The sequence below is a fragment of the Alosa alosa genome, chromosome 2 (assembly GCF_017589495.1).
Source record: "Alosa alosa isolate M-15738 ecotype Scorff River chromosome 2, AALO_Geno_1.1, whole genome shotgun sequence".
In the NCBI taxonomy this organism is placed as follows: Eukaryota; Metazoa; Chordata; class Actinopteri; order Clupeiformes; family Clupeidae; genus Alosa; species Alosa alosa.
In genome coordinates this window covers 27,375,134-27,400,868 of record NC_063190.1, presented here as the reverse complement: position 1 = coordinate 27,400,868, position 25,735 = coordinate 27,375,134, and the positions used below count along the sequence as shown (strand labels likewise).

The window sequence follows — 25,735 nt, the reverse complement described above, 5'->3', positions numbered from 1 at the left end:
TTTTCTGGCTAAAGACATTGGGAATAAAATATGTGGGCATTATAGCTTTGCTAAAACAACAAATATAATAGTGGCCTTGGAATTTTACACAGTACTGTATGTGTACAGTATTCATCACAACCATCATGTCTCTGCAAGCAGATATAGTAAAGTTGTTGGTACAGGTTTACCAAAGCAAGATGTCATAGGAAACGATCCGAAATCTCTTTAGAATCTAGATGATGTATAGCCTACACATACACATAGAAGACATGAGACAGCAGAAGAGAATTGGACAAAGAGAAAACGGCAGAGACGGAAACATACTAGGCTATGACCCTGCTGTGGTGGGTTTTATGTTTCAGTACTGTTGGGACTGCATAGGGGGGGAACTCGCATCATCCCACGACCACAGAATGACAGCACTCTTGTGGCAAGAGTGAGTCCACCAAGGAGTGTGTGGAACGTGGAAGGAAAATGACACAGACGCGTGCCAACACACCATAATTCTTTCCAGCAGTTGAAGATCTGCTGCAAATGTTAAAATATTTAAAGTATGTTTGTGCGAGTGCCATGGTAATGAGGCAAATGTGATCGTAATGAGAACATATGCACTGCAGATCAATACAGCGCTCCTGATGAGGACTTAATCTTAACATCAAAGTGCAGAGTAAAAAAACAATCGCCCCCAATTAGTGTTGAGGCACTACACTGCCATCTAGTGGTAGGAACACTAATTCAGCTGGACTGATCAAACCAATGACTACACAAATCATTGGATCAAACCAGTAAAAGATCTTTTTTAAGCTTTCTCTCTCTCTCTCTCACACACACACACTGACATACATACACTTAATGTGTAAGGACCATTAAATAACATCACAAAGAACACTTTCAATGTATAGAATCAAAAAAACTTTATTTCAAAATGGAAGTCAGGCAGGAAAAAAAAGAAAAACAAATCTCAGTTTCTCTCAGGGGCTGTGTAGCAAAGTGCTACACACAATTGACGCCCCACACATACAAAAAACAACAACACAGTACAGTAAACCTTTCGAGATGCGGCCCTGGTATTGGACACACTGGGGCAGTTATCCTAGGCCTCATGTACACTGGGGCAGTTATCCTAGGCCTCATGCAGACACGGTATGAGAGGAGCACGTAAAACAACACAGACATCATCTCCAGTGATCATCACACACTACATGTACAGAATGGTCTCTAAAGATACCATCAGCAATAACTTGTCCAGGTGGGTGTTACACGCTAAATTAGTCACGGAGAAGTTTTACCCAGTTAAATATACATATATAGCACTGGGCGTGAGAGAAAATCACTATGACTGTCCTGTGTTGTTTATCTACAGACCCCGGGCCACGGACACGACTCTCAGCGTGCTGCGCCACAGCAGGTGTCTGAATTGTGGGACACAGCAGCTACTGTTTGCGTCACGAATAAAAAGCAGACGCGTGTTGGTTTATCTCAACCCCAGCACGTGGCCTTGACATCTCAAGCGGCTTTTCTCTTTCACACACACACACACACACAGACACACACACACACACACGCAAACGAAGTACGTCACCTTGAGAAAAGAGAGATTCTTTCTTCCATTTAGATTTTTTTTTCCTTCCTCAAGCACCGCTGTCTACTCAGCAACACAATGGCGTTACCATGGGAACGCTTATCTAAGCTCCTGAGAAATCGGAGGCTCTGTCTATTTCTGTAGTCTTGTCCCTTTGTCCAAAAATGAAAACACAAGACATGCATGCACAAAGGCCCATCCTCTGTGATGAAAAGTACAAAAATATCATTTGAGAGCTTCAAAAGGAAAAAAAATGGAAAAAAAAAAATGGAAAAATCTGTACAGAATCATTAAATTGCCCATATTATCCCGCATCATACTTTTCTGGGGATAGGACTTTCAGTATGAGATATGGTCCTGAAATAAATAAAATAAAAATAAAATAAAAAAAACTCAGATGAACATAGTCTAAGAGATGGACCAATCCACCCTCAGGCCCACCAACTGGGCATCGTACACATATATACACACAGATAGCACAATATTACAACCTTTACAAATGTAAATTACAATAGATTATATAACAAACACATATTTAAGATTTATGATCAAGTTGTTTTAAAGGAACATCTAAATAAAATTTCAAGCAAGCACCCCCACCCCCTTTCCGAAAACATGGTAAACATGGCAGGTTCATTTTTTGTTCGAGTGTTTAACGGAATATGGAAACAAAATCTTAACCCAGTGCCGGTGCAGCATTGGCAGTTTGAAGGGGCCATGTGACTGGTTGGAGACCAGCTCCCCAATGCAATTTACTGCGACAAAGTAAACTTCAACAGGAAATTCAGGCACCCTCAAAAACTTTCAAGCAAGTTAAAACATTTTGTGTCTTCTTTGTCTCCATCTTCTATGTCTTTAATTCAATATGTTCAGTACACATAGGAACCATAGTAATAGTTACTGAAGACCGTATTATTTTGGCCTCTGTGCAAAGAGATTAAACTTTGACATTTAAAATCCATAGCAACATTTAGTCTTTTACTAATGAGCACACAGATTCTTTTATATTGTTTTTTAAGGGCACATCCTTAAACCTTTACACTTGACATGTGCTTTTTCACATATATTTTTACACTTTTTTGCAGACTTTTGTCAAGCTGACAATTGACTTGGTCCACGTAAACCCAGCACCTTTAAACTTGGGCTACTTTGACTCAAAAAGAACCAATCCTTCCCAGGACTTTGGATCTATAGATTTACAAACTGTAACTAACCAGTGCATTCACTGCAGGGGTCAGTATCTAACTAGTCCAGGTGGAACAGCCCACAGATGTAATATTACCAGTCCGTTTGCAATGTGGGTGGAGCTGGGCCTGGACCTTGGCTCTAGGAGGCCTGGCGGTAGGTCCATCGCGTCGGGTCACTCTAGGTTCTTGGGGACTCTGGAAACGGCGCTCACGCCAGTGCCGCGTGCCCGTCACTCCTCCGCGCACACCTCCACGGACGACGTCACCTCCAGCTCCTCGTCACTTGGAGGCCCCAGACTGGGCCTAGCGGCCCTCCGCTCTGCCCCCTCCGCTGTGGTGTCTGAAGCCGTTTGGGCGCCGCTGTTGTCGACCTCCTCGGGCAGCCGGAGGTCGCTGTGGGGCTCATCCTTGTGGACGGGCGATGACGCAGGTTCAACTGCCGTGCCACTGCAGTCAATGCAGGACTGGAAAACACAAACACACACACACACACATTTCATAAGTGACACTGTCTTAAGCTAATGATAGCAAGGCCATTTCCTGATACACTATCCTTTGGGACAACTCAAAACAACAGACAGAAGACATAACAAGGCCTTGAGGTTCACCTCTCTAGAAGACGAATGCAGCCATTTCCTGCTAATGGAAGTGCTACTACTCAGAATTCTAAGAGGTGGCAATATACCTCGATCATCTGAGTATGTATGTGATTGGGGGCTCTACTTTGTTTGTCATGTGTCCACAAACTGGACACACAAACATGGGTGGGTCAACACCACACAAACACGGGAAGTTCTCAGTAACCGAATTCCTTTTAAAAAAAAAAAAAAAAAAAAACGTTTTTTTGAAAAGTACCACGTTGCTGTGTGCGGACTCACCGTGATGTTGATGGCGTCGGGCAGGCCTCCGGTGAGGATCCACGGGTGCTCCTGACCCAGCTCCTTCCTTTGCTGCTCGGTGAAGCGCGGCTGCTGCTTCTGCAACGACTTCAGAATCGCCAGGTCCTGCTGCAGAACCGTCTCCCTGTCTCTAGAATCACAAACACACACACACACACACACACAAGCGATGAAACCTTATGTAGTAATGTCAAATACTGAGTGTGCCCCACCCAATAGCCATGTCCCAACTGCTCAACCTACATAAAGCACTCCACCTTTTATAGGAATCTCATTTCCTTTGCCAAAGAGACGTTTTTATTGCAGTTGCAATCTGTCTGTTTCTTTCTCAGCAGGACTCATTTGATGCTGGATTGGATCCCAGTCAGGGACGGATCCAGGAATTGTTTTTTTGTTTCCTTTTTTTGGTTAACATTATGTGATAGGGCAAAACTGGCCTTGGCAGAGTGCCCTTCTACATGATGAGCAAAGAATAGCTAGTGAGCCAAGCTTCGACTAGAGCGCAGACCAGACACACAAGAGTACCCCCCATCCACACTGGCCCGTGGGCCACAGCCCCGTAACCATGGCAACGGCCGTCTCACCTGCTGGGCAGCTGGTAGGTCATCATGACCTTGTCGTCGGTATTGGCCATCAAGAGCCAGATGGGGTCCTGCAGGACGTACTTGATGAACTGGTCATCTGCAGCGCCCCCTGTTGGCTGCTTGTGGGAATGGGAATTCTCAGAGGAGTCCACGCTGCCAAAGTATTTGCTAGTGTTACTGCTGCCTGTTAAATCCAAGAAAGAGGGGGGAAAAAAAAAACACTTGTCAAGACATCTGCAGGATGGGTTACCATTATTTGGTTTGTCTGTGGGCTTCTTATTGTTTATGAACTGCTAAGGCTTTAACGCCAAGGTTACGGTCTAAAAGCGGAAAGCAGAGACGTGTCTCAGACAAGTCAGCGGGGACTCACCAGTTGTTGTGCCGCTCCCTGTAGTGCTGCAACCATTGGAACCAGAGCCTGAGGATCCAGAACCGGAGCCAGAAGATCCTGACCCAGAGGCGGCAGACCCGGTTCCTGAACGTGCATCCTCCTGCAGCAGTAGGTCCAGAAGGTCACTGGAGGTGGACATGGCATCATGGTTGGAGTCATTTGTTTCCACCTGAAGCAGAACAATGGGAAAAGGACCGGAGTTGTTGGTCAAAGAGAAAGTGTGATGAGTTTGCAATGTTGAAATTGCAATGTTGACTTATCACATTTCTACATATGCAAAGGAAATCAGAAAGATGCTTTCAGCCTGTGATGTATCTACACATAGCTCTTCGGAGCTGCATAATATGTTTAAAAAGTAGGAGGACTCACGTTATCGTCTCCTTTGGGGTCTTCGGAGTCGCTGCGGCTGACGGAGGTCGGGACTCCCGGCTTCCCCTGGGAAGCCACTCCGCAAGGGGGCGGCGTCTGCCGCAGTCCAGCCGCTGAGCTCTCGGCTCTGGTGACGGCCAGCTCCTCCAGCTGCACCAGGTTGAGGGGCGAGGAGCAGCGCGAGTGGAAGAGGGGCGAGTCCGTCTCGTCTCGCTCTCCATTGGCTAGCCCGCCGGACTGGGGCGTGCAGGAGCGCGAAGGGCCGTGGGCGAACGGGACGCCAGGGGTGGGGACCGCGGGAGTTGCGTTTGGGAACGGGGGGTACATAACGTTGGGGTTGTAGAAGGGCTGCGGGACAGCGGGCATGGCAGGGTTGAACGGCATCATCGACGGCATTAAATTGGGCTGGCCAACAGCTGCTGGGTTCAGAACTGGGTTCATCGAGTTCATCTGTGGAATAGCGGTGTTGAACTGGGGGGCAAGAAAGTTCATCTGGGGTGGCAGCTGGGGTGCGCCCCCCATGTTCTGGCCGAGGTTTGGCATGGGAGCGTTGAGCTGAGGGTACATGTAGTTGGGCAGAATCAATGCCATCATTGGCGGAACCATGGGGGGCATGACTTGTGAGGTGGGCATCTGGCCGGGGTAGATGGGGTAGTAAGGCAGGCACCCCGGGGCAAACTGGGGGAGGCTGGGCGGTATGCTGGCCTGGGAGCCCACAGAGGCGGGCCAGGAGGACGAGGAGGTCTGGGGGCCCATGGGGAGGTGCAGGCTGGTGGGGAAGCAGCCATGATTGGCCATCTTGGGCAGGGCCGTGGGGGCTCGGGGAGGCATGGTGAAGGGTGGGGGGTAACTGCCCAGCTGGGAGCCCTCGGGGTGGTGCTTCCGCCTCTTGCCCCCTCGGCCTCGCTTTCGCCCGCCGGTCCCTCCCGCTGGGTAATCTTGAGAGCTACGGACACCTGTACCTTTGGCTGCAGGCGTTGTGGCTTGCCGGCGTGGAGGGCTGGGAATGGGCTGAGGCACAAGCAGTTCGCTCAGGTCCTTGAAGCGGTTGAGGAAGGCCCGCTCCTCTTGCTGCGTGTGAGTGGACAGCACCTCCTTGGTCAGGCCCACTGGAACCACACCTGCTCCTGTTCCTGCTCCTCCGCCCGGTGTGGATGCCGATCCAGTCCTGCGGTTGTCTTTGTCTGGGAGCGTGGAGGTGCAGGCCTGGGGAGGTGGCTGGAGCGTGCTGCTGGCGGCCGGGGTCGGTGTGGAGGGGGTTGGGGTTGGCGTGAAGGTGGGGGTGGTGGGAGCCTCCTCCATCATGACAATATCTACAGGAGAACAAGGATACAGAGTGTGACAAACGTTAGAGCAAGAGTAAATGCAACGCACTTCAGAGTGATCAGATTAAGATACAAAAAGTGAAGGACAGATAAAAAAAATGACAGACGCAGAATGAGCGGTTACCTGACTCCGGAGGTTTCTTGTCTCCGACATGGACAATGGTGCTGCTGAAGCTGCACAGAGAGGTGATGGAAATCACGCTCTCAGCCTTACAGTGCAGAGCCAGCGGGGTCAGAGCATGAGTAGGACCCGGGGGCTTAGACCCATCAGCTGCCACCAGCGTCTTGGCTATGCCTGTTGGAGACGAGCACAGGGAACTTGATCGGTCGGAACTTTCTCAGGTCGCATAGCCAAGACGCAAGACGCACGGGGAGTTCACTCAGGGCAGCCACACTAACCATCAGTACATTACGCACTCTGGTATTCAATATCGGTTTTTAGAAGTCAGTTTAATTACGATGCTAAGAGCCTTATTGTACCTGACAAGCTCACTGTTATGAAATTTGTATTCTACACGGTTTCCTTTAAAACTGCTAGAGCCTTAACCAGTAGTGTAGTAAGTACCTTTAACTCCACCGGCAGCGTCTTGCTTGTCGTCATCAGAGGTGGAGGAGGTGGTGCAGGAGGATGAGCCACACTTCCTCTTCACCGTGTTGGGCACGTTACAGCTGTCCAGGTACCTGAGGAGGATGAAGCAGAAATCATCAGACCCCGAATCATCATCTGTAGAATTAGACACAAAAAAAGCCAGAGGTGCATGGCTCCCAGTGGCCAAATAGCTCCCCAGTCTATAAGACCCTTTCAACAATAAAAACAAAAACAATGCTTGAACGTTCTATTTGGTTCCCAATCTACTTCCTCTGCATTAAGGTAACATATGGAATGTTAAAACGGAAGCCTTGTGGGGCCAACTATGATGCTGATAATGGAACTCTTGAAAGGGTCTAAACGTTCAAGCATTGTTTTTGTTTACCTTGTTGAAAGGGTCTATAAGGTCACACTAGAGGAAGACACTCAAACTGGCTTACCGTATGATACTGTCCAGGCAGTTGAGCTGCTGGTACGAGTAGCTCGCAACCTGTTCCTTCCTGGGAGGGGAGGTTGGTATCTGGGGGGCTTTCAGAGCAGGTGGAGCCAGCTGGGGTCCCTCTTTGAGAATTTCTGCAGATTTCTGAGTCACTCGAGCCACTATAAAATACACAGAGACATAAAAGCATTAACAACAAAGTTCAGAAACCTCTGAAGTGATATATCTCATAAAATCACTGAGCCTTTATAAAGGAAACACCATTCTCTTTTGGATGTGATTTTAATTTTAGACTGCAAGATACAAAATAAAATGTACACTTCTGGCAAATCCATCCAACTAGGTTCACTTCTAGAATTTTGTTACTTTTAAGTCTGTTTACAACATAATAGTTGCCATTACCTGTGTTAGAATGTCTACAAGGTTGAGGTCTGTTTCGTGACTCCATAAAGACATCCTGACCATTTCTTTTTACCATGTGTATGTCTTTACACATCTGTTGGAAGGTCATCATCTGAAGGACAAAAAAGGGGCAAACAGTTTTTATGAGGGTGAGTAGACAACAACAGGCCATGACAGTGTGTGTTAATGTTAAAGTGCATATTTCAAGAGCAACTATGGATGTCTCAGTCTGAGACTAAATATGGCCAATACTGCAACTTTTAGCACTTAGCACTAGACAAATAATGTATTAGTGTGTGTGTGTGTGTGTGTGTGTGTGTCACTTACGGGACTGAGCGGCTGGTTGCGGAGCTCCTTGACGGGCCCGGTGCTCTCGCTGGAGGAGCCGGTGCTGGCGTGGTGCTCGGTGCCGCTGCCCAGGCTGCCGTAGCCCTGCGAGCTGCCAGAGTGGACAGGCTGCACCAGCACGCGGTGGATCTGCCCACTCAGCTGAGCCACATCGGGGGACACGCTGCGCACCTCACTGCCAGCAGGGGGGCGTGAACACATCCTCGTTCAGTGGACTCCTGCAGGATGGGGAGAGACGAGTTTATTGAGAGGATACTGGGCAACTGAGATATTTGTGAGAAATGTTTTAACACATGTCCAGCATTTGAGATATCTGATGAATAGACAAGTCCACAAGGTAATTATTGGCCCCGAGTATTTTGTACAATAACTTTGTCCTTCTGCATTTCTCTTTATCATTTTATCCTTTTTTTTATGACATTTTCTAAATATGGACTTATTCATTTGATTTGTAGTATTCCCATATGTGATGGTTACAAGTTTTCACAGGGTCAAACAATGTGTCAACAGATTCTGAAATTATTTGAACAAAACTGCTCCCATTGGAAACAATTCTTTTCTGATGCTGTTGATAAAATAAAAGTTTGAAGTAACCGAATGACTAATCTCACACACAGCACAAGGCGCCATATCACTCACGTTCTGACTTTGTGCCGTCCCACGATGAAGGCCACTTTGCGGCTCCAGGGGTTGATGAAAGAGGACCAGCTGGTGTCGATGTAGAGATACTCCCCACTCCGCGCACACATGCGCAAGGAGGAGTGATCAAACGGCTGGCCGGCAAACTGAAGAACTAAAGTACGGGGGAGGCAGACGGAAAGAGGCCCCAGCACAGGTCAGTCATAACAAATTATTCTTCGAAACATAAAGGTCAATCTCTTCTACAGTATAAAAAGAAACTACAAAGACATGACTGCCCCACTTACATGGCCAATTTGTATAAATAAGCAGTGCTGCACTATATTATTATTATTATTATTATTATAGCAGGTGGAGCCTGAAAATACTATATTTTAAATCGCAATCAGTTTGCTCCAATGACCACAAGAGTGGACTCCATAGAAGCACCATGTGGCAGCCACAGGTGAATGAACAAAGAGTAGACCACTCACTCTTCTTATGAATGGCCACCATCAGGGGCCTATCCTCAGGATGAAGGTAGTACAACATGGGATTCCCCACCAAGTCCTGTGGCAGGTAGCCTAGCAACGGTACAGCCCTAACAAACACACAATAAACATACATTATTAATAACAATGCACAATCAGTTTCACTGTAACTCCATAACAGAACAGCAGAGGCGTGCGTGATATGATCACATGTAGTTATTAATAATCAAACATCCAGAGTGTTTGGCACAATCCAACTGCTTTGATCTGATGCTATAAAAAGGGCTCACTGACCTTTCATCGACCTCTTGGAAGAGACAGCTTGGGCTGTGGCTCGTAGTAAAGATTCTTTTATCATCAGGGATACGAGGAGCTGGAGGGAGATAGAGAAAGAGCATGTGAGTGATTAAAAAAAAAAAGAGAGTGAGAGAGAGTGAAAGAGGAAGGGAGAGTGTGTGAAACAATGAGTAAATGAATTTGTGGCTTTGTTTTGGTGCTGCGGTGTGTTTAAGTACAGGGAGATCCTCAGCTTTAAGGCAAAGAAAGCTTCCTCTTATGGGTTCAAGGAGAGGTGAAGAGAGTTTATGTTTCTGTGTGTGTGTGTGTGTGTGTGAGAGAGAGAGAGATAGTGTGTATCCTCCTACCTTCGTATCCAGAGTGCACTCTCTCTGCGATGAGGAGGCAGCAGGGCTGGGGCTGGGAGATGTCCGAGTCCCTCAGGGTCAGCTGGTACGGCGTCAGGCGGAAGGGGTGGTAGCGCACCTCAGCCTCGGTCCCCTTCACACCGCTGATCCGGCAGAACATGGACTTCTCCTGTGCACAGTCTCCTGGGGAGTCTACACATACGCACACACACTTTAATCCCCTATTCAAATACCAATTTGTTTGTTGGAACACAGTTGTTAAAGGTTAATACCCCTGCCTTGTGTTCTGAGACTTATACTCAAATGTGTAAGCTCTCCTGATTCCTCCCACTGAATTAACAGCATGCAGGTTAGCTGAGCTGGAGATGTGTGTGGGAGTGTATCAGCCCTTTGATAGAGTGCTAACCTTTAGATTAACAACACCACGTTTTGCAGTACAATGACGAAGACATTATATTTTCAAAGCTTTTTGGCATAAACTTTTTATCTGTGTTCTAAGTAATCTGTATTAACTCCTTCACTCTCACTCTGACCCATATAAAAGGCGCACACGCACACACACCTGAGCTGTTGCAGGAGGGCCAGGCAGGCAGCTTGCAGGGTGAGGTGCTGCTGTAGAAGGTGCTGACGTCCTGTGGCGCCAGTAGCTCTGAGAAGAGCGCCCCCTGCAGGTGCTCAGGCTTACAGCACAGCCGGGATGAGGCATGGGGAGAGATGTACACCACCTTGCCCGACAGGAAGGACACTGCCACTGAGAATGTGTCCTGATGGAGGAGAGGGTGAGGAGAACAGGTGGCGTAAATATCACAAGTTATGGTACTTGTCCAGATCTCATGGGTAGAATGCACAGGTTTTGAAAATATAGACAAAACTTGTTGTTTTTTTTAAAAAGAGCAGAAATTTGTAAAGCACTAATAAGATATCAGAAATGTGGACCATGGATTAAGAAATGTGCATGTCATCAACCCCAAATGAAGTAGCTGATATTGGGTATTGGTTTCTCACCGTGTTTTGGAGTGTGTACTCAGAGGTGATGTTGTCCAGTTCCTCAACAGTGAAAGTGGAGAGATCCAAACAGCATCCGTGGGTCTCCTCAACATTCCACTGGTGGTAGTACTCTTGGTTTGCTGTAAAAACACAAGACCCAAACTTTAATGTAATAAAACATAAACAGATATAATACATGCTATGTTCTGTTTAACCATGCCCCACTCAAAAGCAGGCTCTCAACCACAAACTAGTACTGCATACCTGATATTCTTACTTCAGCATTAACACAGTTTTGAACATTACCTCCAACTTTGCACCATATTACCTCTCAGTTACACCAGTTACCTCTCAAACTATTTAATCTATTTATTTTTTTTACATTCATAAATTAAAACACTATGTTCTGGGAATCACTGAAATCCAGTCAGTGATCCCCTTTGACTACGCAGGACCTCGAGCCTTGCGTTACATAAGAGAGCATTCCGGTAGACTCACCGCGGACTTGCTTGACGCAGTTGAGGGCGTACTGGAGAGAGGCCAGCGTGCTGGATCGGCCCTTGCCCCTGTGGTCAGCGGGCATGCGGATCTTGAGCTCACGCAGGGCCTTAAGCAGCTCGCGCTGGGTCTGCAGCCGCGCCGGGTGGTCGCTGCTGCAGCCGCTGGTGCTGGGGGGATCCTGCTCCGAGCTGCCGCCGCTCAGCAGGCTGTAGGCCAGCGAGCTGCTGGGGGGAGACGGGCTCTGGGAGTTTGAGCTGTAGTCCAAAAGAGGGGTGGTGAGAGGGGGTTAAGGCCACTACTCCAGTTTGACATGTTTGCTCTGGAACTGTTTTAATTAGAAAATTATTAGTCATCAATTTCCTTTTGGTACCCACTTAAGATTGAGAAGCAATTTTGTTTATCAACAAATTGTTTATTGTGATGATTTTTTAAATTTATTTTTTTAAACGACCTGGGGTATGAAGACCATATCAACACTGTGTTCACATTCCTTATTTTGCATTTTTGTGGCTTATTGAATAATAGAAATCTCTTCAGTTGGTAGGTTACACAGCAAGCAACCACTAGCATGTAAAATACATGAACATAATGAAAAGCAAAGATTCTAGAACAGAGCTCCGCTCTAGAATCTTTGATGAAGAGGGGGGGGAACACACTGGCTCGAAGTGAAATGTTTAACATTATTTTCACACACACATTATTTGCCATACTGGTCACAAAACAGAGTAACTATTCACAGGTGTCTTGAGAAAAAAATAGGTTAAACGTCACATTTACCTTCAATACAGACAAAAGGGTTAGGCAAAGGCAATAGTGGTTATCACTGGACCCAAGAGAGTCCCACAGATATATACTTCCCTCGTGAGCCAGTATTAATAAGCAAATAGTTGGTGTAATATTAATACTCATGCTAATATTTGTTCATCTAGGGCCCAACTTCTGAATCATAAAATCCCAATCAGGGAACTGGGAGTCCTACTGGCATTAAACATTTTAGTTTCAATTTAATAGAGGCTGCACTTGGAGCTCTCTGTGTGCAATTTGGTTCTGTGCCTCACCTCTTGCTTTCTGTAGTCTCCATGGCCGAGTCTTTCCCGTTGTGCGAGCTGCATGTGGAGGCCTCTCGGCCACCGTGGCTCTCGCTTTCCCTCTCTGCCGAGTCATTCCCGCTGGACAGGCCGTCCGTGTCATCAAGGTTGGCTCGTCGAGGAGCCCTGGTGTCCCTTTTCCCATTGGATGTCTTTTTCTTCCCACTGGACAGCGAGCTGCCAGTCAGCCCCGGGGAGCTGGCCTCATGACTGGCATCATCGTCCTCTTCTGCCCTGGCCACCGCACTGCTGGCATTGCTACTGACAGTGGCCTCAGAATTGGCATTACTCATAATAGTGAAAGGATGAATTGGAGTCTTTAAGTGTTATAACAAGTCTCTAACTTGCTGGAAGTGGTGTATGTGGAGGTCTTTTGACTGAGCATTGATTTGGACTGGACTGGGCTGGCCTTCAGGCCAAAACGTCTCCTGAGATGACACCTCTCCTTGCAGATTGATTCAATGTGTTAGTCAGAGAAAACAAGAACGGACTGCTTGCTTTGTTGTTCTGTAGAGATCTAGACTGTTCAGACTTGGGTCATTTTCAACCTGAGGGTAAAAAAAAAAAACAATTAGTGGTGGCATGCGGTAGTGACGCATACAATCTCAAGGCAGCAGAGGTAATAGTCTCAAACAATCTTATTTTGTATTATTTGAGAATTACAGTACATGATACATATGCTATAAATCAATTGTTAGACCAAAATTAACTTAATAAATCTGTTTATTAATTGCATGTGCTGCGTTAATTTTTATTGTATGTTAACCAGCAAACTAACACTTGCAAGTGCATATGGAAGGAGTATTAAGGGTCACTAGGTGAGGCCAGACAAAAAATATTTTGTTGCCATATATTTTCAGGGTTCTGTCACTTGGGAAAATGCGCTTGACCCCTTCATTGATGCCTGCGTGTGGCTATGCATGCATACTTTAACCGCAACAAGACTGTCTATGAAATAGGCGTGTTTTACGGCAAGTCATAACATTGCAGTGTCCACGTTATCAGTCGGATACTGCGCGCACACAAAACAAGACCTTGAGTCCGCGAATCTTGAGAACGTTTGTTGATATTTTAGCAACTAGCAATCAAATTCATTTTTTAAAGACAGTACTGGATATGAACACCGCCGTTTTTGAGCGCACACAAAACACAACACAAGATACCGCGACAGGATTGGTTATTCACTGAGTGACTAAAAGTGCAGTGGATTAGACTTGCGGTCACTATCTTTAAGATAAACACCTGTGACTAAATTAGGACGTTTGTGTCTATTAATCAGTAAATGATTAACTGCATAAAAAGGAAATGATAGGGGGTATAGGAAATAGGGTTAACGTTAGTTGTTGTCATGTTAGATGATGTACGTGGCATTAACGTTACCACCAACCAAGCTCCGCACTGAATAAATATATCTATTCCATATAGATATAATAATCTACGTGTAAAATGAGGAAACACGACAGACCCATTTCTAAGTTAAGGTTACATTTATCTAGTTCATCACCCGTATGTACTGTATGTAGAGCCAACATTAGCTAGCCAGCCGTAAATCGATTTAGAACTGCACAAAGGCTTAACGTTAGCGGTTAACGCACGCCACTGTTGACAAATGCATAGTTTAACAACTCGATTAAACGATACGCTAACGTTACAGAAAGTGCTATACCGAATGATAATCATTATGACCTCTATTTGGTTAACAAATCACATTACCGACATGATTTTCGATCGCTAACGTCAGTGAGGACGTTGACTTTAACTCACTTACGTTAACGTTAGCCACAAGCAAAGCAAAGTAAAGTTAACGTTAGCCAAGTGAAGTTACCTTGTAAAATTGGAACATACCACCGTCAAAACATCACCTCTAACGTTATACACACAACCTTAAATGACATATCAGCACCACATGCGAGATTTTTAACTCGTGATTTCCAATTATCAGAAACTTCCTGATAACGCAATGTGATGCAATTTGCATTGTTAGCACTTAACTGGCTTGCGACCAACACAGATAGCTAAGATTACAATTTACACGGATATCTATCAATAAAACATGCACGACCCATGCTTCAGCTATAACTTTACCCCACATCAACAGCAACTTTACATCTACAATTAATAGTCCATGTCTCTATCAGAAGTATCAGAATAGTCAGACAAAAGAAGACACACAGACAGAAGCGTCCAGTACTTACAGCTTGCTTGGGCGTTTCTGACACAGACCGCGAGTTCCTTGTACTAGATGTGTGTACCTACAGCATTCTACACGCATCGGAACACGTGCGGGAGGAGCCATGAAGTTGCGATGGGGAACATCATGTTCCCACCGAGGAGGGGGTACGAGGCAGGAACCACCCTCGCCCACGGTGATTGGTTTCTAAACTAGTCCATTACCGCCCAATAATATCAGACCGCGCCCAAAACCCTGCCCCAAATCCTTATATGTAGATCTGGAGGCGGAGTTCTCCAGCACGGGGCTCAGTAGTCACGTTGCGACGGCACAGTGTTGGAGTTCTGCTTGAATCCTGAGAGCATGTACACACACTTGCCTTGGACTAATACGACTCTAACTGTATGCTGTAGATGTCACTTGTGTGCCACATACTTCTTTTATTTAGCATTATTATACATGCATGCCAACGTATTAAAGGCCTGTATGAGACACTGTAATGGCAATGAATTAAATATACATATAAGAAAAACTATAGGTTAAACTGTTATTGACTTTTTTTTGTCTGTATTGTGGTGGTGATGTCTGTAACCTGTGACTGTTTAGCCTAACTTGTTTTGCCATATTCGGCAGCATGTATCTCTTTTCAGTCTTTGCATTGATACATTTCACTATGATTGCAACAAAGTATTTATTTGCATGCACATGTTCCATGACCCTCTGAGGTGGCTTTGTGTGAACAAAGCTGATAAGGTCTCTTCACAAGCAAAGGTGGTCATGGTACACAAACAGACTGGCACATTGAAATTTCCTTTTTTCTATCCTGCACATGGACTGGATCTGTCACAACCAATCAAATCCATTCAATGACCCTCAACACTCCTCCTGGTGGCATACGCGATCACGACGGCTACTTCTTAAATATCCACAAGGGGGCATTAGTTAGTTAGACGATAGCAGTTGCAGCTCTACAAAAATAAGGTAGGCCAGAGAATGTCTATTAAGGGGAGAACTGCCACTCTCGGAAGACTTCCGGTTTCTGAACTGGTTGCAGTTCCTTCTGTGGTTCCACATGAGGGCGCTCGTCCACGAGTGCAGAATGCATGGAGGTCTATGGAGCTGTACCCCTCAAAATCCACTTTTCTCGGGATAGAATTTTTCAAGTAATTTGAATATTGTATTCGAAAGGGGAGGCAAAGAAAATACACTTGGTTGGTGGAGTATTATATTTTTTAAAGTCACTTAATTGTTCTAAAAAGCCTTTCAAACATGTCAATGATGTCACTCATTAGCACAATGCTAGCGTGTTATGGGCAACAACGACCCAAACTGTAAGAAATCAAAAGGACATAAGTACTCGTTCATTCAACTTTTGACCTATAACCCATGTTGAAGTTATACAAACTATAATCAAATCTGAGATTTGTCAACGACAATCAGGTGAAAGAGACAAATTTAGCCGTCTAGCTCCATTGACTCCCATTCATTCTGCACTCATGGAGATCGCCCCCAGTGGAAATCTGGTGGAACTGCAACCAAAATTCGGTACAATGGGACTTAATACGGAGTGGCTAGGCTCTCCGTAGACGGGCTCTGGGTAGGCCCAGAGAATGTCTAATAAGGGGAGAACCTTCACTCTCGGAACGCTTCCGGTGTGGTACTGCATCTAGGGGCGCTCGCGGGCGAGTCTAGAATGAATGGAGGTCTATGGAGCTGTACCCCTCAAAATCCACTTTTCTCGGGATATAATTTTTTTTCAAGTAATTTGAATATTGTATTCAAAAGGGGAGGCAAAGACAATACACTTGGTTGAGTATTATATTTTTTAAAGTCACTTAATTGTTCTAAAAAGCCTTTCAAACGTGTCAATGACGTCATTCATTAGCATGATCATAGCATAGCATAGCATCAATGCTAGCGTGTTATGGGCAACAACGACCCAACCTGTAAGAAAAACGAAAGGACATGACTCGGATTATTTCACTTTTGATTGATAATCCATATCCGTTTTGCGAAAAATAAAATAAAATCTGAGGGTTTCAGTTGTTAAATAGGTGAAAACAATAAATGTAGCCATGTAGCTCCATAGGACCCCATGTATTTTGGACTCGCCCGCGATCGCCATCTAGGTAAACTCTGGTGAACTGCAGCCAAATTCGGTTTGTATGGGATTAATAGAGAGTGGGGAGGCTCTCCGTAAACGGGCTCTGGTAGGCCTATATAGAGCATCACAGTCCCCCTCCTCCGAAATTTCTCATTCATTTCTCCCTTGACGTTTTGGAAAAATCCGTATCTAAAGAGTTTTAGAGCATGTCTTAGGTTAATCAGCTACGGCGTAACTCATAAGCATACAACATATCATTTCGAGTGAAAAAAACGAAGAGAAAGCCCAAAAAACGTCAAAGGTACAAGACTGTGTACATATTTTCATTTCCGAGCAAAGGAACTATTCATCCCATAAACCACCGCGCCTCACTGAAAAATATATAAGCAGCACGAACCAGCGCAAAATCATTTACAACCTGCGACAGCACGCGAACCCTTTCCTCTAAACAATGATTTTTATATAGTTAATAGCAGTTATTTCAGGAGTAATCGTGTAAATAATAGTGTTGGTATTGAATGTTATATTTACCATCGTGTATTTTATATCGTGTGTGTGAAACCGGTTAACGTTAACGTTAGCAGTGTGCAGTGCTTCATATTGTGCAGTGCTTTATATCTGACTGCCATCCTGATACAAAAATGTGATATATGGCAATATATGAACATATATGTCAAATAACAGGGACTTATTATTTTACTTATATGGACATATATGTGATTCAAATATTTATGTCAAACATATATTCAAAGCTATATGTCCATACATGCATACAAAATATTTTAATTCCCCATATATCTTCATATACTATATCCAATTATTTGTTTTCCAAATATATGGAGAAGTTTATGTGTGAATATGTGACAGACTTATATGTAGTCTCTATATATGGTGGCATACATATCCATACACTTGATTCCATTACTTATTAAATGGAGAACAGTGTGAATTTGTTTATGTCTTGGCGTCACAGGTATGATGTCGACTATGCTGCTCAGCATCTTTTGCCTTATGTGTCAATGTTTTGTGTGGAGCGCTTTGGGTTGCACTATATGCATACAAAAAATGTGTGAGGCCACAGCTACTTTAAATATAACAGATGCTTATCTCATCTTGATATGCGCATGCGCATGCGCACACAGCAATACCCATCCCCCACCCTTGACTGACTTTTGAAATCCAACCCACGGTGACTTCAACCGTCACTTTTCTGTCCTGTCATGCATCTGACTGTGTAGGCTGTACAAACTCTGCTGTCATCATATCCAAGGTAAGAACAAAGATTGTTAAGGCGGAGCAAGATATTTCATCAGGAGCCACTTCCGGGAACCCGGATCGCACGAGGGGGGGTCAAAATCCCCCTTTATGCAGAGCAGAGGCAGCGACTGCTCCATTGAAGTCTATGGGCATAGCTCAGAATTTCACCAAATATGCTAAGGTCTTGGTTCTATAGAGTTAGGAATGTGAATTTCGGGCACATTTTCATGATCCTCAAACCCTTCTGAACATTTCAGGTACATTTTTAGCATTTTTGAGCAATCCAGTCTGGAGAAAATCAATCTTATATCAGGTGTGCCCCGGTTATTTCTGCCGCTGCTGTTGGTCGGTTGCAACTTACGCCATTAATACGCCATCGACACGCCTTTTATGCAGACAGGATTCGATCCCCATTTCGCGCCCATAAACATGAACTACGACGAAGTATCTTGCTCCGCCTTAACAATCTTTGGTAAGAAGGCTTTTAGGAAATAGGAATTAGTTAGAAAAATATTGTTTTTATAATGTAATGTTAACCAAATCCGTTTGTTAACAGTCTAACCATCATGTTAGAATTAGCTAACGTTAATGTTATCAATTAGCTATCGATAACGTTAGCGAGCTAATATTGCTAACGCTAGCATGTTAGCTGTTAATGTTAACTTTTCCATTAACTAACTTTACCATTATGTGAAATATCTAGAATGGTAGCTAGTTAACATCATATCCAACAAAAAGCCTGTCTGAGATGTCGTTATGAATATAAGTTTTAGTTTGAATGAAATATCAGGTGTGAGTAAGTTAGCTAGCAGCTAACCTAGCTATAACTTACATTTAAAGTGGCTGCTAATAACCATGCAGGCTAACGTGAACATTAGTAGGCCTAAATGGATCTTTAGTTTGTGAAGGGTAGTGTTAAGCCATCCTTACAACAGAAGATTTTGACAAGATCTGGGAAAGATTCTTGAAAGATAATCTTTTGAGTAATGCTTGAATGGGGGCATTAGTTAAAAGACTCCAATCTTTCAAGAATCTTTCCCAAATCTTGTCAAAGTATTCTGATGTATGGATCATTAGGCTACATGTTCATCTCATAGCCCTTATTGCCAAATCAATGTGTGCCACTTCCATACAGGGAAAAAGTTTCTACCTGGAGAGTGTAGCCTACTCACTGTTTGTGTGGAAATATTAAACTTTAATAAAAGGTTAAACAAATATTTTGTGTGTTTTCTTTGGAACATCAACAATGTTATATTTCTGAAATATACATATATTGTGACATATTTCTATAACTGTGACATAGCAGAACATTACATATATTTTGCAATATATTTTTGAGTGCAAATATATGTCCATAGACATATATATACATATATACATAATATATGTACTTTACATATATTGCCATATATCACATTTTTGTATGGGCAACCGGTGCATGGTCTGCTCTTGGACCACCATATTCAGTTTATTAACTTGCTGTGAATTATTACACAAAATGTTCATTAAATGTACGAAGACGTATTTCTAGATTAATGATTGATGATATGGCTCGTACAGTATAAAGGCTACAGTAGCCTAGCTAATGTTAACTAGCATTACCAACCTCCCTGCAAAGCTCACCACACAACTTCGTAGGTTTGATAGGTCTTGTCCCTCATGCTGGCCCTTACAAAACCCACAAGCTGACCCTCGACACACAACAGTCAATAATGTGACCCGATTTAAAGTGGTTTTCACCCCTTTGGACACTCTTGATTCCATCTTTGAAACAGTGAAATATTTCACGGGGGGCATGGACGGTTTGCTAACCATTTTACTGCAGTGTCTAGCTGCGGGTGGTAGCATCCAGCTTGTGCTATCAGCTAGCTAGTTTCAAAGGTTTAAGTACTTAATGGGGATATACAGGGCTTTTTTTATGCCTCGACTAAGTTGATGTTTCATATAAACAACCATTCATGTTCATAGAAACAACAAGGTCACTAAAACATAATATATTTCATACCTGTGTTGTGTTTAAACAGCATGTTTTAGTGTTCTAATGTTAGCCCTGAGCATTATAATGACATTCTAAATGTCTGAATTCACATAAAGATTTTTGCCATAGGCAGTAAAAGATTAGTCAATAATTTTCTGATAAAGTTTCAAACTATGATCATACCTTTCCAAATCAGAGGCATCACTGTCGCGATGTGGGGATTGTTCAGGATTGTGTTCAAACTAGCATTTTTATTTCCAGTGTTCCCCTATTTGATGGTGTATCTAGAGTGTCCCAGTGGAGAAATTGCATTTTCTTACTTCTGGGAAACTCCAAGGGAACTGTCTTTCAAAAAAAAAAAAAATTATGAACGGGAGTTAATGGAGAGATAACAATTATTTTTTGGTCCAGTTTGAATTGTGCCACGAATTTCACATATGATGTGTGTGAATTTAAAAGATAATTTTTCACATCAAGAAAGTACTGTTGTTCGATAGACTTCAAAAGTTATGTTGGTTTTGTGCGAATCCGCTCAGTGGACTACATCTCTCGTCTCTAACGATGTACGTCACCAACGTAATGAAACGATAAGATTAACATGCTAGCTGTTATGCTAGTTAACGGTTGCATCTTGCTGCCTGCTATGTCACTTAACAGTATCTAATGTACAATATGGACGAATACAACTTACCTGATGTGTTTAATCCTCTGACTCATGGTATTTTCATCGGCAAGAAAAGCCCAATTAAGATCTGTTGCTGGTATGCTTGTACAATCTAGTGTGGCTGTGAATGAGCTAACGTCACTAGCGCGACTGATGGGTTTGTAGTCGTTGGAATTACGATCTTTCACAATGTTGTAATTCAATAGTTCCGAAACAAACTGCAAATGTCTTTACATGAAAAATTGTCTTTAAAATTGACAAACATCATATGGGTAATTCAAGGCACAAGTCAACCGGGACCAGAAAATCATTTATTTTTCGTCATAGACTGGCGTTCAAAAATTTTTGAAAGATAGGTCCCATGGAGGCAAATGGAAGTGGCGTCACTGGGACACTCTATTGGCCCTGACTAAGTTCATGTGATATAGAAACCACAATCCTTGTTGATACAAGTACCAATGTTCGTCTAGAAAGTTTTTATTCACATTAAGAATTTCGCCATAGGCAGTAAAAGACTCCGCCATCTTTGTCAATAATTTTCCCTGATAAAGTCAAAGATTGTTAAAGGAGAATTCCGGTGTGATATTAACCTAAAGTGTGTTGAAACATGATACCGAGTGTGAACGTATGTCTCATAGCCCATCTCGGGTTGTCCCCTGCACTCCAAAATCTGGCGCTAGTTAGCCAATGCTACCAACAGCTTTTTCAATGGTGGTGCTTCGGCATCGGGCTAGCCATGCAAATAAATCACTGTTTTACACCATTTACGAGGCTCAATGTATCTCCACACTTCATTGGTAGACTTCCGAGGGCCCTGACATTTAAAACGAGACATTGAAAACTTTGAAAATAAAGCACTGGTAGTTCACTTACAAGACGATTTATACAGACAGTATCTTCAATGGTTTAGCGCTTGCAGCCATCTCAATTTAGTCACGATATGTCGAAATTACGAGTAAGAATGAACAGGTATGATAGGGATCAGATTCCAAAAATAATTCAGTGGAAATGCATGTATTCCAGTTTCTTCCAGTAGCAGCAACTGGAATCCATGCATTTCCACAGAATTATTTTTGGCGTCTATATGAGCATACACAATCGCTTAGTACAGCCGTAGCTGGTTTTGAGTCTACCATGTGCAGTTAAGTTTTTATGGCTAATACCCGAATTGTCAATGGAGAAATTGCATTGATTTCTTACTTCCGGAAACTCCTGTGGGCGGGACAGTGATGCTCTATTCGCCTTATTCACCCGGCGGCCAGAACGAGGCTAAAGGGTAGCCTGTACTTGCCATTACACCTCAATCTAGCAGATGGTGGTGGTAATGCACTCCGTTTGCAAACTGCCAAAAAAAAAAAAGCTCACCAAAAAAGAAGGGTTCACTGGCCTGTTTTTTTTTGGCAGTTTGCAAACGGAGTGCATTACCACCACCATCTGCTGGACTGAGGTGTAATGGCAAGTGTGCGTGTGACATTTAAGTAGTGTTGATAAGCCATAGGCCTACAAACACAGTGTGTGTTGTGTGATGTTATAAACGTACAACAAAGATATATAGCATTATACATTGCCTACATGTAATACATGCATAATAATGAATATCTGTCCCATGTTGTAACCATGGAAAATGGAAATGTGGCAGGTTCAAAAACACTTAAAACAATTAATTTACTTAACTTGGGCAATGTAAGTGAGGATTGGAGCAGGCTTTACTCAATGCATATTTTCCCAAATTATTTGAGTGCTGGCCTGAATAGTCAGATTACAGAAAGTGGAGAGAGGTTGCATTATGCATAAATACTTTTATTTGCACAGATGCGGTTCGGCACGTGCCTTCTTCAGTTTGCAGATTTGGGCAAGCAATCAAAACTTGGGCAAGCAATCTAAAGCACAGTGTGGGCGGCCCAAATCAACAATTACTAGTAGGGATTGGCCAAACTTGCACTTTCATTGTAAGTCAGGGTTATGGTTATTCTTATATTTTGCAACTGGTCAACAATGATTGGGTGATATGTTACTGTCATCTGCAGTGTGTCCAGCCAACAGCATATTAGGTTGGCCGGTTTGAGTGTTATTTGAGTGTGATATATTTGATATATTTATCTCTTTCGTCATACAGTATATGCTCTTCATTTGTGTAAGGAAACACTAAAACAAGTGATGACCACTTGTTGATTTACCACTTCAGTAGTACAACAATTGACAAAGGAACTTTTTTATCATATATTTTGTTTATTTTAATGTCATTGTTTTCAAACACACACACATTTTGATTTTCTAACTCCGAACAATAAACACAGGTCATTATAATTATTAATTTGTCCAATATATATATATTTATATATATTTCCCATGATGTTCATCAATATAATAAGACATTGACAGGTTTACTCTACAACTGGTTTATGTATGTCTGGTTCTCAAATGGTCATCTGTCTCATTGTAATCCATTCTGTCAATCCATTGGAAACGAAGACACAATAAATATGCAAATAAATTAATGTATATAAAGGAGGATAACATTACAAGTGGCCATCCCACCTTGTCCCTCCTATAAGGCAAGATGAACAAGCGTAATGTTGGCCTTAAGAACTTTGCCTGTGTATTCCCCCTAACTGAAATGAAGAAAAAATAAAACAAAACAAAAAAAATAAATCGATACATTGTTACATCAATACAGCAAATATGGCTCTCAGTTCAATGCCTTCCTTGACATTCTGGACATTGCTCAGCATGATAGATACCCAGGATGTGGAAAAGCTCCACCTGCCTCTTTCCAGCTTCAATCAACTGTCCTCTGTCCTCCACTATCTTGGCATCATTACTCTCCGTTTTCCACTGTTCAAACTCACTTACTTAAAAATGACAGTAACAATGTGATAGGGCAGATGACAACACTCCACAATGTTCCAACACTCTAACCTTTAAGTGGATGGGCTTTGCTTTTTTTTGTTTATTACATTGTCTCATTTCAGGTATTCCAACTAACTGAATAATAATAAAAAAAAAAAAACAGCTATCTCCCTCCTCCAACCAAAACACAAACTAGCTTGTGCCATTTTGCGACACTGTTAAGCCATAGCTAATTTTTCTTTGAAGTAAAGTACACAATGGTTTAATCAAAAAGTAAAGTTCCTGACAAGAAGATCATTTTTGAATGTACAGCCAACCCATGAGAGCTCTAAGTCTTCTTAGGTTCCCTCCTAATTTGAAAACATTGAGCAGGTCTTACAAGTTGGCATTTGAAAATGATCCTAGTTAACTAGGATCCCACTCCCACAACAAAATAATAAATAAAAAAATAAAAAAATACACAAACATCAAGTTTTATTAGTCTTCTTTTTATGACCTTTACAATTTGTTGAGCACTCTATAAATTTGCCTCAAATGATTTGTCCATTATGTTGAAGTCCTACCCCCATAAAATGGTCTTAAATTACACCCACCCCCTCAGTGTGTTTGGACCTGGACTGCAGATGGCCTGATATCTGCTTGTCTCGTTATCAGGGTTTGTCTTAATTTGCCTTTTTTCATTTATCACTGGTGTTGAATCTCCATTTGATTTTAAATATATATTTGCTTTTTAAAATGTTTCTACCAGATAACATAGGACCCCCCTTTCCCCAAGGTACACCTCCACACTACAACACCACACAATATACGGTAGATTTTTTTGTTATTTTTTTTAACAGTATTTTCTAACAGCTATACTTCAGAAGCTTTTCGTCCATGTTTTGTTTTCTTGTCAGCATAACAGAGACAGACAAAAAAGGAACAGTTGTGCTATTATTGGTCGTGGAGAGCATCAGGCCAAAGGGATACACCACAACCAGAGGGAGAGTGAAGACAGGGTCTCTGAAGCTCATTTAGTTTTCTTTTTTTCCCTCAATGTTCAGGATAAATGCACACACCTCCCCCGTTTTCCTACTGCCTACCATGTACCTAAAGTCACAGAAAAAGTTCAAATGCCACATCTTACAGGTGATTGACAATAGGGGTGAGCTCTTTGTAACATGAGGTACATCTTCTATCTCGCTAACTTGGGGGCAAATGCGTGTGTGTCGTCTCTCAATTCATCTTCATTGGCAGTTGGCAGCATAAGCAAGACAATGCGGTCTTTGGTAATTTACTTGTGAATTAGTTTTGCTCTGTTTTCAGGGTGGGATTAGGTATGACAAAGGGAAGTGTGATGATGATGATGACAAATGAAATGTTCTAAGGCCATCTCTTGTTTTAATCAAAGAGAGAGTCATATTTGAAATGATGAGTTAAAGGGTGAATATCCCAGAGAAACACATTGACTTGAGTTCAGGTAAGTTGTCTCAACATGTTCTCTCAGACATACCTCCTCTGTCTGCATTGTGTGAACCAATGAAAGCTTTTGAAGGAGCACAAAAAGCCTTTTTTGTGACAGAGGTGCACACCTGAGCACTGACGACAGTCTCACACTTTCCTCTCTGTCACACCTAACAGCCAGCTCTCCCTCTTAGTCCTTGAGTGACTGTAATTGGGGCAGCTTGCCCTCACCTCAATTTTAAACGGCCTAATCTATGGGGATAAACCAGGGATATTCTGCAAGGGGCCAGAAGTTCACCAACAACACACATACACACACATACGCACAAACAAACAAACAAACATACACCTAAGAGACACACAGGTACATGTACAAGGACACACCGAATAAACTGGCCATGCAAGACATCGCAAAACATTACAATATGGCTTCCCCATCTTCTCTAAGGATTGAGGTCTTCTCATGGGTGAGACAAACGCCTAAGTCTTAAATCCGATCAGGTTGAGCTTCACACCTTCTCATTGATTCATTCAAGGCAGACAGCTTAAGTCATTAGGGAGAGAAATGGATCCCAATAGGAAAGGGGTTGGAGCACGCGCAAGAGCAAACCACTAAGAGCAAACCGGTAAGGGCACAGAATAAACAACAAGAAAGTAAGACAGCAGATCAGAACAGAAGATCGAATCTCCCTAGTTGCTTGGCAGTGTATAATCTACAGCGCTTTAACTGACTGACAGACATAAAGACAGATAGGGCAGGGGCACAGTGGTTGCTGCAGAGGCAGCGCTGAGTCCTGAATGAAGCCGCCCCCCGCCCTGTCCGCTTCTTACACACAAAAATAT

General features: G+C 43.2%; 1 protein-coding gene across 1 annotated transcript; it reads right to left on the bottom strand.

Moving 5' to 3' along the window:
- Window positions 1-879: 879 nt before the first annotated feature.
- Window positions 880-14,707, bottom strand: per1a (period circadian clock 1a). The gene is given in 20 exon segments (XM_048230637.1): window positions 880-3,215; window positions 3,630-3,780; window positions 4,235-4,418; window positions 4,605-4,794; window positions 4,995-6,307; window positions 6,444-6,614; window positions 6,885-7,000; window positions 7,349-7,508; window positions 7,750-7,861; window positions 8,077-8,286; window positions 8,288-8,315; window positions 8,737-8,890; window positions 9,210-9,316; window positions 9,501-9,579; window positions 9,851-10,042; window positions 10,413-10,614; window positions 10,856-10,977; window positions 11,336-11,592; window positions 12,397-12,974; window positions 14,622-14,707. Coding segments are annotated over 19 exon segments (4,305 nt in total). The 5' UTR covers window positions 12,720-12,974; window positions 14,622-14,707; the 3' UTR covers window positions 880-2,981.
- Window positions 14,708-25,735: the final 11,028 nt, after the last annotated feature.